At 48.5% G+C, this 13,295-nt stretch overlaps 1 protein-coding gene and 1 long non-coding RNA gene across 3 annotated transcripts in view; one reads left to right on the top strand and one right to left on the bottom strand.

Moving 5' to 3' along the window:
- Positions 1-390: 390 nt before the first annotated feature.
- Positions 391-13,295, top strand: part of CYP24A1 (cytochrome P450 family 24 subfamily A member 1) — a 344,657-nt gene continuing 331,752 nt past the window's right edge. For both annotated transcript variants that reach the window (XM_082745605.1, XM_082745604.1), the window contains exons 1-8: positions 391-1,154; positions 1,353-1,543; positions 2,727-2,820; positions 4,873-4,969; positions 7,177-7,268; positions 7,903-8,014; positions 9,491-9,636; positions 12,876-13,042. In XM_082745605.1, coding sequence (XP_082601731.1) covers positions 897-1,154; positions 1,353-1,543; positions 2,727-2,820; positions 4,873-4,969; positions 7,177-7,268; positions 7,903-8,014; positions 9,491-9,636; positions 12,876-13,042 — 1,157 coding nt within the window. In that variant the 5' untranslated portion in view covers positions 391-896. The remainder of the gene's footprint in view (positions 1,155-1,352; positions 1,544-2,726; positions 2,821-4,872; positions 4,970-7,176; positions 7,269-7,902; positions 8,015-9,490; positions 9,637-12,875; positions 13,043-13,295) is intronic.
- LOC309872028 overlaps positions 4,976-13,295 on the bottom strand; it is a 40,002-nt gene continuing 31,682 nt past the window's right edge. The window contains exon 3 of the long non-coding RNA XR_014315621.1: positions 4,976-5,897. This is a non-coding gene — a long non-coding RNA (uncharacterized lncRNA). The remainder of the gene's footprint in view (positions 5,898-13,295) is intronic.

Here is a 13,295-nt window from a genome sequence, read left to right as displayed (position 1 = left end):
ACCTTCCTCCAAAAAGAGTTCCGTCCCGGCTGGCAAGCACTGGCTCCCCGGAGGGCTGCGGGCTCCGGGGGCTCCCCAGCAGGCGCCGGCAGCCTTCCCCCGGCCGCACTCGGAGACCTCGCCCGCCCGGCAGCGCGATTGTGCAAGCGCAGGGCTGCCGCGCGGCCGCCACTGTCGGCTCCTGCCCGCCGGGGCAGGGCGGGGAGGCGCGCTGGGCGCACACCCGGTGAACTCCGGGTGGAGTCCGCCGCGCTCCCGCCCGGGGAGCAGCGCACCCGTCATCCGAAGCCCAGGCGCCCTCGCTCACCTCGCTGACTCCATCCTATTTCCACCCCCAGCCCGGCCCCCCCGCCCCGGGTCCCGCGTCCCTGCGAGCCAGGCCAGCCGGGCCCTCTCCGCCCTACTCGGCGTGCTCATTGGCCACCCAGGGCCTACCCTGTCTCCATAAATACATGGTCCCTGGGCATGGAGCGTGGAGAGGGATCGGAGGAAACCGCCGCGCCGAGCAGCATCTCTCCACGCTCCCTGACACCTCCTCTTCGCCGCCCCGGACCTGGACGTCGGCCTCGCAGATCCACAGGCGGACCCACGTCCCCCTTCCCATCCTCTTCTGGAGGGGGAACGGGTCCAACCCCCAGAGGCACCCCTCCAGCCCTTGGGGCCAACGCTCGGCCGCACCCGCGCCCTGAGGCTGCCGCACGCGGCAGCACCAAGCATCCTTGCCGAAGGTCCTTTCTTCTCCCTGCTCCTCTGCCGCGCCCTCCATCGCACCTGCGGGCCCTCTTTGCCCCTGTCACCCAGAATCGCCAAAGCCCCAGATCCCGCCGGCCCCTCTTTAGCCAAGTCGCGTTTCCCGGTCCCCGCGCACTTCCAAGAGCCCGGTGTCCCCCGTTGCCATGAGCTCCCCCATCGGCAAGAGCCGCTCCCTTGTCGCCTTCCTCCAGCAGCTGCGCCACCTGGGGCAGCCACCCAGACCCGTGACGTCCGCGGCGTGCGCACCCCCTGGGCCGCGGGAGGTGCCCCTCTGCCCGCTGATGGAACCCGGCGAGGCGCAGGACGCGGCCGCCCTGCCGGGCCCCACCAACTGGCCGCTGCTGGGCAGCCTGCCGGAGATTCTCTGGAAGGGGGGCCTCAAGAAACAGCACGACACGCTGGTAAATGCCTCGTCGCGCCCCAATTCCCTCTCCCCTCCCTGCCCTGCGCTCCAAACCCTCGGCGGGGCGGGCGGCCCGGGCGCACAGTGCGCTCGAGTGTGGCGGTAGCGGCGGCCCCGGGAGGCGGGAGGCGGGAGGCGGGAGGAGCGCTCCCGGGACTGCGAGGGATGCGCGCTGACTCGGTGCGGCCGGCTGCAGGCGGAGTACCATAGGAAGTACGGCAAGATCTTCCGCATGAAGTTGGGTTCCTTCGACTCGGTGCACCTGGGCTCGCCGTGCCTGCTGGAAGCGCTGTACCGCACGGAGAGCGCGCACCCGCAGCGGCTGGAGATCAAGCCCTGGAAGGCCTATCGCGACTATCGCAAGGAGGGCTACGGGCTGCTGATCCTGTGAGTCCAAGAGGCAGGATGGGGGCTGGAGCTGACGCTTTGGAAAACTGGGAGAGGGTTTTCAGCGGTTGTTCCCCCGTACGCCGGGGGAACACGAAAGCCTGCACCCGGGGCAGCCTCGAACGCTTGCTAGATCAGAGTGGGCTGAGAAGAGCCGCACTGTGCGCCCAACACCTGCCTTCTTTCTGGCAACCGGGCAGGGCCGTGCCTGTTCAATGAAAAAGCGTTACCCACATCGTGGTGGTCGGACTTTTGGGCGGGTTGAGGTTTGGAAGTCAGCCTGCCAGGCCAACGTATTATATACAAAGTTATCCCTTACGATCGCCTGTAATCCCCTCTTGGGAGGTCACAAGCCAGAAATTAACTTCTTTTGCTTTTGACAGCTACCTTCCTATCTGGAGGGCACCCGTTCCCCCTCCAGAAAGACCCCAGTCTAGTCAGAAAGGTAGGACATCACAGTGGCATTCTTTTAGATACATAAATGCCATTATGTGAGCGGACTCCTCTGCTTTCTAATTGTTAGCATTTAACAAGTTATCGCTTTTAAAAAAAATTCAAATTGTAATGCCAAATAGTTATATTTTTCAGGTATGATTACTGGAATTAAAAGCCATAGTAATGCGTGGTGCATCACAGGCTGTGTGGTCTGGTATGGGGTCAGGAAGAAAGTGGATAATTAGAACAGACTTTTACAGCTCCAGTGAACCTCTGACTGTGTATTATTTGGAGGCAATGACAGAATTCTAGGATTGAGGTGTTTTGTGACTGTGACTTTCAACCCAAGTCAATGGATTAAGAGAGGAAAAATTTTCCTCAAACAGCTCTCAGTTGCTGATGAAGGGGAGGTTCTGGTGCCCACTCTTCCTGCTGAGAATGGAGGCATCGGGCCTCCCAGATCAACCCTGGCCAGGGCACCTCAAAAGCCCTGAGCCCAAATTACCTGGACTTCACCTTTCTGGCGTCATCTCTGGTGGGGAGGGAAGGTGGTTTTTCATTCTGTTGTCAAACGAGCCCCAAATATTCCAATGCTCACATCCTCTGGAGAGCTCTTGCCATGATTCTGTGTTCATTTGATTATATGGTTCACATAGTTGCAGAACTGGGGGTGGTGGTGGTGTGTGTCTTTGCTTCTCCTTTCTTTTCCTTTCAATTTGCCCTAAATATAATTCTGCTTCTCTCCTAGGGAAGGAGAAGACTGGCAGAGGGTCCGGAGTGCTTTTCAGAAAAAACTCATGAAGCCAGTAGAAATTATGAAGCTGGACAACAAAATCAATGAGGTTTGCAGACTGGGAGCAGCTTTCTAGGGGTCTCCTGGGGAGGGAGAGATGTTTATGGAACTTCAAGTCATAGCTACAAAGTGCAAGCAATTTGATGGTTCAGGGATTTTCCTTTTCTTCCTACTCTTCTCCACATCCTCCTCCCCAAACCCTCATTCGTCCTTCCTTCACTCTTTTGTAAAGTAACCTCTCAATAAGGGAATGATTATAAGCAGAGACTGCGATAGACAGCAGCCTTGAGTTTGGATCTCAGCCCTCCACCCCCTAACTCTGTAACTTGACTTGATTATTCCCTTAGCTTCCCTAAGTTTCACTTTCCCAATCTATGCACTGGGCATGACAGCTCCCATTCCACAAATTTGCTGGGGGAATTAAATGAGATAATGCTTGTAAAATTCCTAGGCCATGCCATTTGAGCTGGGTTTTGCTGGATAAATAGGAGCCTTCAAGACCGAAGTTGGAGAAAGGCATTCAGTCAGAGAGAGTAGCTTGCTGAAAATAGGGAGGCATGAGATAGCACGGTGCGTTCAGAGAATAGTATATTCAGTGCAGCCAAGTGGCAAGGCTTTCTCTGAAATGATGCTGGACAGAGGGCAGCTCTTAATGTTTCTGTACCACGGTAAGGCATTTAGACATTATCCTTTAGTCAACAGAAGGCATAAGAGGGAGGGATTTAAGCATACAATATTCTCTTTACTTCTAATCACTCTGGGTGTTTATTTGGAACTGAACTTGAATCCAGATAGGATCAGATAGGTGTAAGATTACAAACCCAGAAGGTTTCAGCGGCCAGTTAATTCATATACAGGTGGAAGGAAGGCCCAGCAGGGATTTTAACAAACAGAACAGTGCGTGCCCTTTCTAGAAGGGACAGCAGCCCCAGCTCCAGCAATGACTGCCACATGGGAATGCAGACCCAGGGTCTCCAGATTTAATCATTTTTTTTTTTTTGATAAGTAGTGAAAATTGCATAGGTTAATGTGAAATTTCTGGAGTTTTTTTCAATAGTCTTATTTTATTTTTTTTTAAAGGTTTTATTTATTTATTTGACAGAGAGACATCACAAGTAGGCAGAGAGGCAGGCAGAGAGAGAGAGAGGAGGAAGCAGGCTCCCTGCTGAGCAGAGAGCCCGATGCGGGACTCGATCCCAGGACCCTGAGATCATGACCTGAGCCGAAGGCAGTGGCTTAACCCACTGAGCCACCCAGGTGCCCTCAATAGTCTTTTTTTAATAAGCTATGTGGACAAACTCAAAACAGCCATTGGTCCCAGATGGGCTTTGTAGTCACACTTACCCTGTTCCAGACCCCAGCGTGGCCACTTTCCAGCTACCTGTCCAAGGGCGAGCACCTCAGCCCCTCGAAGCCCGTTCTTGCCTCTGTTAGGCAGGAAATGAGAGTAATGACAGTACTTTCTACCTCACAGGGCCGTGGTGAGGATCAGCTAAGATAACACACTTCGCGCGGTCCTTGGTATGATACAAGCCTTGTTAAATGTGATATGTTAGTCATCAAAAACCCTGATTTTGGCAGCTGGCATCGAGAGCCCTTATGTAACTTGTCCCAGGTCACAGAGCTATTTGGTGCAGGAGCTGTGTCCTGAATTTGTGGATTTTTCTGCTTCCAAGTTCAACACGCTTGAACACAATACCAACCAGTAAAGAGACGTTTGCTGGCCCAGATATATGGAAGTGGCAGACCTCACGGGGCTTGATGGGTTGTGCCAACAAACACTTGGCTGATTCCTCCTTCATGGCTTCGTCCCCATTCTGATTAGAAGAAATGTTTTCCTTTTCTTAAATTTAGATCCGAAGCGGAAACCTAAGCTTTAGGATGGTTTCAGGAAAAGCTGAGAAAATAACCTGGGACAAGGTTGTTAGGACAGAAGGTGAGCCCCCAGGGAGAATATATAATTAGTGTTGCTTCAGAAGGAATAACATCACAGGCAGTGAGTATACAAAGTAGCAAGGCCTGAAATTAGCTTACTGAGCCTTTATACTTGTGTTTTCCTTCAATGACTGAAATGTATCTTCCGTGGTTTCTTTCTTTTAAGGTGTTGGCTGATTTTATGGGTAGAATAGATGAGCTCTGTGATGAGAGGGGCCACATTGAAGACTTATACAGCGAATTGAACAAATGGTCATTTGAAAGTAAGTTGTTTACTGTCTTGTTTGTTTGATTTCCTAGTGACTCTGTCAATAACTCTTCTATAATCATACACTGTTGCTGGCAAGGAAGGGCCATTTGTGCAGTCTTCTCATGCTTTCAGGCACTCGAGTTATGCTTTGCACTATGGGTTGTTTATGTAGTCATTCAACAAACATTTATTGAACACTTGCTATGTGCCCAGCACTGTGTTTAGATTTAGAGACACAGCAGTGAACAAAACAGGCAATGTCTGTGTTCCCGTGGAGCTTCGAGTCTAGTAGGTTGACGATCAATAAGTAAACACACTTTAAGATATATTTTTCCAAGGGGTAAGGGATTCAAGAAAGAACCTAGGTGCCTAGAGGAGGCAGGTCTGCTTTGGGAAGGAGACAGTTAACGGGAGACCTAACAGAGCAAGCCATGGGGCATCCGTGGGAAGATGGTTCCAGACTGTGGAGACAGGAAGGCCAAATATCCCCAAGGTGGAAACATGAGTGATGTCTCCCAGGCTTCCAGTTTGCTGGTGTGCGTGGATGGTAAGGGAAGGGAAAGAGGGGTGAGGAAGACCAAGCCAAGGGCTGTAGGTTCTGGCCAGAACTTGAGCTTTTAGTCTGAGTCAGATGGGGAGCCATGGAGGGTTCCAAACAGAAAAGAGGATGATCCCTTTCTTTGAGGAGCACTGCAGGAACAAAAAGCAGAGCTCTGCCTGGGCCAGGAGGCTGCCCCGTGCGGATGCAGGCAAGGAAGCTGTTTCCATGGAATAGGTAGGCACCTGACTGAGGAGGTCTGAGGCTGTGGAAGAATCTGAGAGAGCTGCCTCAGCTAAGCTCGGCCAGGGACTGCTTCGTGGCGGTGGTGCCATATCGGCTGGGGCCTGGTAGATGAGTAGGAGTTCGCCAGGTGGAGGTCAAGGAAGGAGCAGAGAAGATTCTGTTGAAGGAACAGGAAGATGTTCAGAATGAGCAGAGCATGACCAACAAGGGAGAGGCAAGGCGAGGGAGCGGATGGGAGGAGCACGGGGGCCAAATCTTGTAAACCAGGGATGGGAACTTGGCTTTGAGCTTGGAAGTACCTGGGAGAGATATAGAGGGCTTTTAACCAGAAGGTGGCTGGGACTGATTTGCTGGGAGGCTCACTCTGGCTGCAGATGGGAGGGTTGGAGAGGGTCTCCAGGGTGAAGCCTTTTGCTGTGACCTGTCTCCACCATCAACTCAGCCTCACTTTAAAGAGAGACCATTTGACTATCTCAGCACATTAGAAAGCTCCGTGCAAAGAAGAAAACCACTGAAGGTGTTAAGGGAAAGGGGAGGAGAATAAAGTAAGGGAATGATTAGAGAGGAGAAAGGAAGTGTATGTTTTGGAAATTGTCCACTGGAAATACCCGAATGAAGGAGTATCGAATGCATGTCTTTGCAAGTCAAAGAAGATCGGCGGTTTAAAAATTATTGTTCAGCGTTATGAGACGTCTCGAGGAGGGCAGTCCACAGCTGGCACTCAGCGATGTCCCTGAGTACTCTCCATCTTTTTGCTCATTCATCCTTAACTGGTTGGCTTGTTGCAAAATGGCTGCTACCCTTCCCGGCCTCACCTCTGCGTTCCAGGCAAAAACAAGAAGAAAAGAGGGAGGAGCAAAGCCACCTGTACTTGCCCCTTTTATTAAGAAAGCAAAGGAGTATTTTCCTTAAGCCTCATTGGCCAGACCTGGGTCATGCCGCGTCTCAGGCTGTGACAGGAAAGCCTGGGGAAATCAGGGAACAGGAATGTCACCAGAGTCTTGGATCAATCCAGTCTCATTGCCTGAAGATTGATACATTATCGCTCTAAATAAAATCGGAGATCTCTTAAGGAAGAAATGGGGGAAAATGAGTATCAGGGAGGCCATTAACAGTGTCTGCTACACATAATATCGATGACAAGCTCTGACAAAAGCAAGCATTAGGAGACATTCATTCGTGTATAAACATGGCTGTATTTTCACCATGGCATTTCTGACTAGGAGGTTCTGCAGAGAATAGGTAGGGTCAGTGGACATGGAGACAACTTCTAGAAGGTGAGAAGAGTGTCATGCCCCTTTCTCACAGCCTTTTTCCCTTTCCTCTTAGAAAAGACCTCGCTCTGACAAAAGATGGATTCAAACTTTTAATAGCCCGCTACTCACAGACCTCAGTGCTGCTGCGATTGTGTAACTCTTGATTATTTTAAATGACAGGCATCTGCCTTGTGCTTTATGAGAAGAGGTTTGGACTCCTCCAGAAGGATGCAGGGGATGAAGCTTTGAACTTCATCATGGCCATCAAAACAGTAAGCATCCCCCCAGGAGAGCAGTTTTCCCGATTTACAGAACTTCACGCACGTGCATCCCGTTTCCCCACACCTATTTTATTACACTAGTTAAGTGTTCATTTCAACGCATCGTATGTTTTCACGTGTGTATGTGCACGTGTGCTCGTAAACCAGGAATCACGCTACATCATCGTCGAGGCACGTCTAAATAGGTATTTCAGTTAAAAGACAGTCAATTAAAATACTGTTTGAAAAAGAGTCTGAAAATGTTCAGAGGTAATATTTTTGAATCGTTTGGATCCCACATGGATGTGACAGATTCCGTGAAACTGGTGTCAAAATGTTGGACATGGGGAAATTAATGGAAAGGGAAGTCAATATGGAAGAGATGGTTTTCCTTCTTTATCCTTCTTTTTAAATGTGTAGGTCCCAAGATCACATTTTTTTACTAAGCACATCCAGTGGAAAATCATCCCAAAGATTATTTTCATTGTGCCATCAAGGCGGGGGAGGGCTCTGCGCCCAGCACGGGATGGGGAGAGTTCTGATATGTGGAAGCACGGGGTGTGGGTCATGTAGGGCGCTCTTCTCCCATGTGACAGTGGTCTCTGAGAGGTAGTTACCGGAATGAAAAGCACTGTGTTCCTCACAGATGATGAGCACGTTTGGAAGGATGATGGTGACCCCAGTCGAGCTGCACAAGAGCCTCAATACCAAGGTGTGGCAGGCCCACACGCTGGCCTGGGACACCATTTTCAAATCAGGTAATGTCCAACACACACACACACACACACACACACACACACACACACACACACCCCTCCCAGCCCCATCTCTGGAGCTGCTACCAGAAGGCTGGAATGATCTTCTTGACTTCATGACCTTGATCCTTTGATGGAGTTGCCTCTCCTGATTGTTTCCAGCTTTGGAAACATGAGTTTAGAATCCCCCTGGTATAGGAAATTCTAAGGAAAAGATGGCTTTGTGTAGTCTTTGGGAGCTAGAGGTGGTTAAAAGCAAGAGCTCTGGAGTCAGAGATACCTGGATTCAAATCCCAGCTCTGTCATTGAGGTTGCAGGTTGACCAAATGTGCTGTATCGCTTTCGTCCTCAGAAGTCTTGTCTCTCAAATAGGCTAATAACGACAATAATAATACTTACCTCAATGCAGCTGTTTCTAGGTCTAATGCAGATAATGTAAAAACCTGACTTATCTCAATACCTAATGATTCTGAGCTATTTCTGCCACATCACAAGGAGAATATTGGTCCTATGAGTTACCAATATGTACTAGTAAGAGGATCTATATCATATCATACCATGTCATATCTTTTATACACACAGAACCATATACTCATTTAATTCTCACCAACAACCCTATCAAGTAGGTCGTCTATTAGCCCTGAGGGACAGAACTGGGGCACAAAGAAGTGCCTTTGTCAGGATGACATGCTGGCTGATGGCAAAAGCCAGGGTTTGAAGCCAGACCGAAGGGCTCCCAAAGCTCTAGCTTTAGCTGCTCTACCGCTTACGGTCGTCGTTATTACTGTCAACCTCGCTGTTAGTATTATTCTGGTGGCGGCTTGCCTAGGGGATTGATATGAGGGAGACATGGGTCTAGAACATTCTCTACGAATGTTAGAAATTTTTGCTACCATCGTCAGCATGCAGGGCACTGCCCTTGAGTGTGTATGTGTTCGCGTGTGTTTACGTTTGGTGACACTGGGGGAGCTTCTCTCCTCCCCTGCCGTCCAGATTTGGGAGCCAAGTCCCACCCTGCCTGTATTCGTGCGTGACCACATCAGCCAGACACCTGGATCTGGGTGCAAGTTCGGATCCTGACAACAGACCCAAATCCCATCTCTGTCTCGTGACGATTTCTTCCAAACTCTAAGCTCTTACTATTTGAAACCATGACCTGAGAGCAGTGGCAGCAGCACCTGGGAGCCCATTAGAAATGCAGACTTCCAGGCCTGCCCCAGACCCCTGATTCAGAATCTGCACTTTAGCAAGATGCCCCGGTGACTCTTCAGCATGTTAAAGTTTGAGGAGCGCTGCTCCCCTGGGCCCCGATCCATCCTTGGTTTCTTAACGACAAGGCAACATGAGCTCCTTGAAGAAATGGTCAGTGTCCCTGAAAAGGCCTTTTAGTGTCACGGGGAGGATTTTTATCTGCGGTTCTCTGGCATTCTTTCTCGTTACTGTCACCTGACTTCCATTCCCTCTTCTCTTCTCCAATAGTCAAATCTTGTGTCGACAATCGCTTAGAGAAACATTCTGAGCAGCCCAGCGCAGATTTCCTCTGTGATATTTATCACCATAATGAGCTGTCCAAGAAAGAATTGTACGCAGCCGTCACAGAGCTCCAGCTGGCCGCCGTAGAAACGGTAAGGGGCTTGATGTCAGCTCGCTAAATGAATGAGCTGGAAAATCTTTTTCAGGATGAATTTTAAATACTCCTTCAACTCACTCAGTCCACAAGGATTAACTGAGCAGTGGCTTAGCAGAAATCAACAGTCTCCTACGAGATGCTGTGGGAGACCCAGGCACAGCCTTGGTCCTTCAACAGGTGATAGCAGGTGAATTCATGAGCTCCGGAGGGGAAAGCCAAGTGCCACGATAAAGACACAGGCTGTTACGGGAATTCAGAGGCAGTAAAATGCCACATCATAGAAGGACTTCTAAAAATTGAGTATGTTCTAAAAGGTGGTGGACTTTGCCCCCCGAAGTGCCTGACTATGGTTGTTACTCAAAAAATATTGGCATGCTCTCTGCTAGTCCATTTATTTTTTTTCTGATTAAAAGCATAAATATAGTGAGTCCAGGAAAACTTGCTTTTGACTTATATGAAATAACCGATTTGAAATACTAAGATTCTGTCCCCAGTGTGCTGGGTTCTCCTGGCAGGTACACAATCCAATCAGACTCCGCAAATTCTGACAGGGGTTCCGGTGGGTTTGACGGTCTTCCATCTGTTCTTTGCACCATCACTGGAAAGACGTGTACTAATATTCCTCGTGACCCAACAGTTCATACACCTATAACTGCTAAGAAAAATATGTCCCGGTTCATTTCTTTCCATGTTTCCCCTTTCTTTCATGTTTTGCACCCAAAGAAGGAGTAGGGTTTTCTATATCAGGTGGGGGCATTAAGGTCTTAATTTCTCCTCATGCTCCAGAAGGCTGTTAAAAGGAGGAATTCATTTTTTTCACTGTCATACTAAGTCACTTAACCTAAGAGGCTCCTTAGAGTGATAAAAGTAAAGGTTCGCTGAGTATCTTTTGTTTTCAGCGAGAAGGTGATCTCCATGGGAGATGACTTGGTTTTGTCGGCTTCTGTATTTCTAGGATTAGAATAGTACTTAGCGTAAAGGAGGTGCTCAACAAATACTTGATGAATAAAAGAAAGGATTCAGAAACAACTGAGTGCCTACTGTGTGCTTGGCACTGTTCCAGGTGCTTGAGGGACCACCGTGAACGAGAGGCCAAGGTCATGGCCTTCATGGAACGGAACTGTGGGGAGGGAAGTCCAACTAGAAACGTGTAGATATACCAGTAAATAGGATTATTTCAATTGATGATAGGAGACATGGAGGAAACCTTCTGAGTGATGGGTTAGAAGGAAATGGAGAGGGGACAGGGTTCCTCTCTGAGGAAGTGATCCTGAAGCCAACTGAAATGATGAGAGAGAGGCAGCCAGGGGCAGATTTGGTGGAAGAGCTCTCCAGGCAGAGGAAACAGCATGTGCAAGGGTCCTGGAGCAGAAAGACAGTGGGAGCTGAAGACCTAGCAAGTGTGGTCAGGTAGACGCTGGAGAAGTCAAGGGGCCATATTAACCAGAAGCCTTAGTAAGCCATTAGGATTTTATTACACCTGTGATGGAAAGCCCTTGGGGTATCATAAGCAGATTTATGTTTTGAAAGGAGGGCTCTGACTTGTATTGTGAAAGAAGGCTCTGAAGGAGGCAGAGCAGAAGCCCGGAGGCCGGTTGCGAGACGGATCTCCTCCACGGAGGTCAAGGCGGGATAGTTAGTGCCTGCGAGGTTTCCCAGGACATTTTCAGTCCCTGCAGTTACCCTAAGAGGCCCAGGCGGTCTTACAAGGCTTTGGAGAAAACTACTGTTATCTGCCTCTTGGAAACTCTATTTGGTACTTGTAAAGGCTCCGCTGATACGGTTAAATGTTTCTTTTTTAGTCCTGGCAATTCTGGAAGTCACTTTTGGAAAAATCAGAGAAATTTGAAAGTGTATCTAATTTGGTGGCTACACCCTCTTCCTGTTTTGTAAATTGGACTCTTGTAATAATGCCGCCCTCAGTTCATTCGCAGCTGAGGCTACCGCTCCTCTGACATGAAGAAGCCTGCCTTGAAGGCATCTTCTTCCCAAAATAGTAAATGCCATTGGCTCCGAATCATCTCAAACTTTGCTCCTGTATGTCAGGGGTACATGGCACTTAGCAAAACCGTCTTCGTGTCTGCGATGACCATTTTTACAGGAATATTCGGCTTACATTAGCTAAAAAAAAAGCCTAAAAACAAATACATATGACTACCCTCGGTGACTATTATGAAGCTAAAAGCTACACTGGCTATTTCAGCCAGTATTTTCTATTCTCTTGTTGCCTTTGGAAAGGAAGTAAAGCATGACACTTAAAAGACCATGAGCCTCTGTCAGAAGCTGTGGCTGGTTCCTTCAAATACTCGACTCAGTGCCAGAATTTCTTATTTTGGTGTGGGCACCCTCCTGCCAGCGCTCTTTGCCTATGGCTGAAACTCAGGGTTTCATAGATAAGGCTTTTTCGTTTTTGTTGTAACTTTTTAGGGTGTGACAAAAGAAAAACCCCTCCCTTTTAAATTCCAGAAATGCAGCTTCTTGTGCATTTGCACTCTAAAATTAAAAAGAAAAACTTCAGGGGCGCCTCGGTGGCTCAGTGGGTTAAGTCTCTGCCTTCGGCTCGGGTCATGATGGCAGGGTCCTGGGATCAAACCCCGTATCGGGCTCTCTGCTCAGCGGCGAGCCTGCTTCCTCCTCTCTCTGCCTGCCTCTCTGCCTACTTGTGATCTCTCTCCGTGTGTCAAGTAAATAAATAAAATCTTTAAATAAAAAGAAAAAGACAAAAACTCATTAGCAACACTGCCATGATCTCCTTCCCTCTCTTCCCACCGAGGTATACTATTCATTTTCTGTATTAAGCAACTTTTGATTAAACGCTTTTTTATTTTGAGATAATTATAGAGTCACTGCAGGTCTAAGGAACAATAGAGGGGGGCCCCTTGGATCCTTTCGGCAGCTTCCCCCAGTGGTAACATCTTGCAACAATAAAGCCTTATCACACCTGGAAACTGACACAGATACACTCCTAACCAGCTCGCTCTCCTGTCACCAGTTCCACATGCTTCTTTTGTGTTCGGACAATTTTTGTATCAAACTGAATTGTAAGTGTCCTAATGCAGCTGATTATTTCAAAGAGTCTATGTTGATTAAACTATCCTTAATTGGCATTATTTTCTAAAATAAAGCTGACTTTTCAAATACCGTACGGTGTAGGCATCAGCTTTCGTTCAGCTCATAATGGTTTTGAGGCAGTTTATTTGCAGAAACTCAAGTTTATGTCCATTTGCCTTTCAGACAGCAAACAGCTTAATGTGGATTCTCTACAATTTATCCCGTAACCCCCATGTGCAGCAAAAGCTTCTTAAGGAAATTCGGAGTGTACTGCCTGAAAATCAGATGCCACGGGCAGAGGATTTGAGGAATATGCCGTATTTAAAAGCCTGTTTGAAAGAATCTATGAGGTGAGAACACATGCTTAAGCCAACACAGATACGTTGGAAAGCCATTCTCTTAAATATACAATGAGGGGTCTCCACACCCAAGACACCCATCATCGACTCAGAAACATTTAACCAACTGCAAAATAAATAAATACATAAGCATTAGGACCATATTCTTTCACTATTATTCATTTCCTAAATCATTTGGGCAAATTCTAATAAATCTCTAGAAAGTCAGTGTCCTCCCCTTTCCATCAGGAATAATAATAGTCTA

Source organism: Mustela nivalis (assembly GCF_964662115.1).
Source record: "Mustela nivalis genome assembly, chromosome: 8".
Taxonomy (NCBI): Eukaryota; Metazoa; Chordata; class Mammalia; order Carnivora; family Mustelidae; genus Mustela; species Mustela nivalis.
The sequence above is the reverse complement of the archived record's forward strand: the minus strand, read 5'-3'. Positions and strand labels throughout refer to the sequence as shown.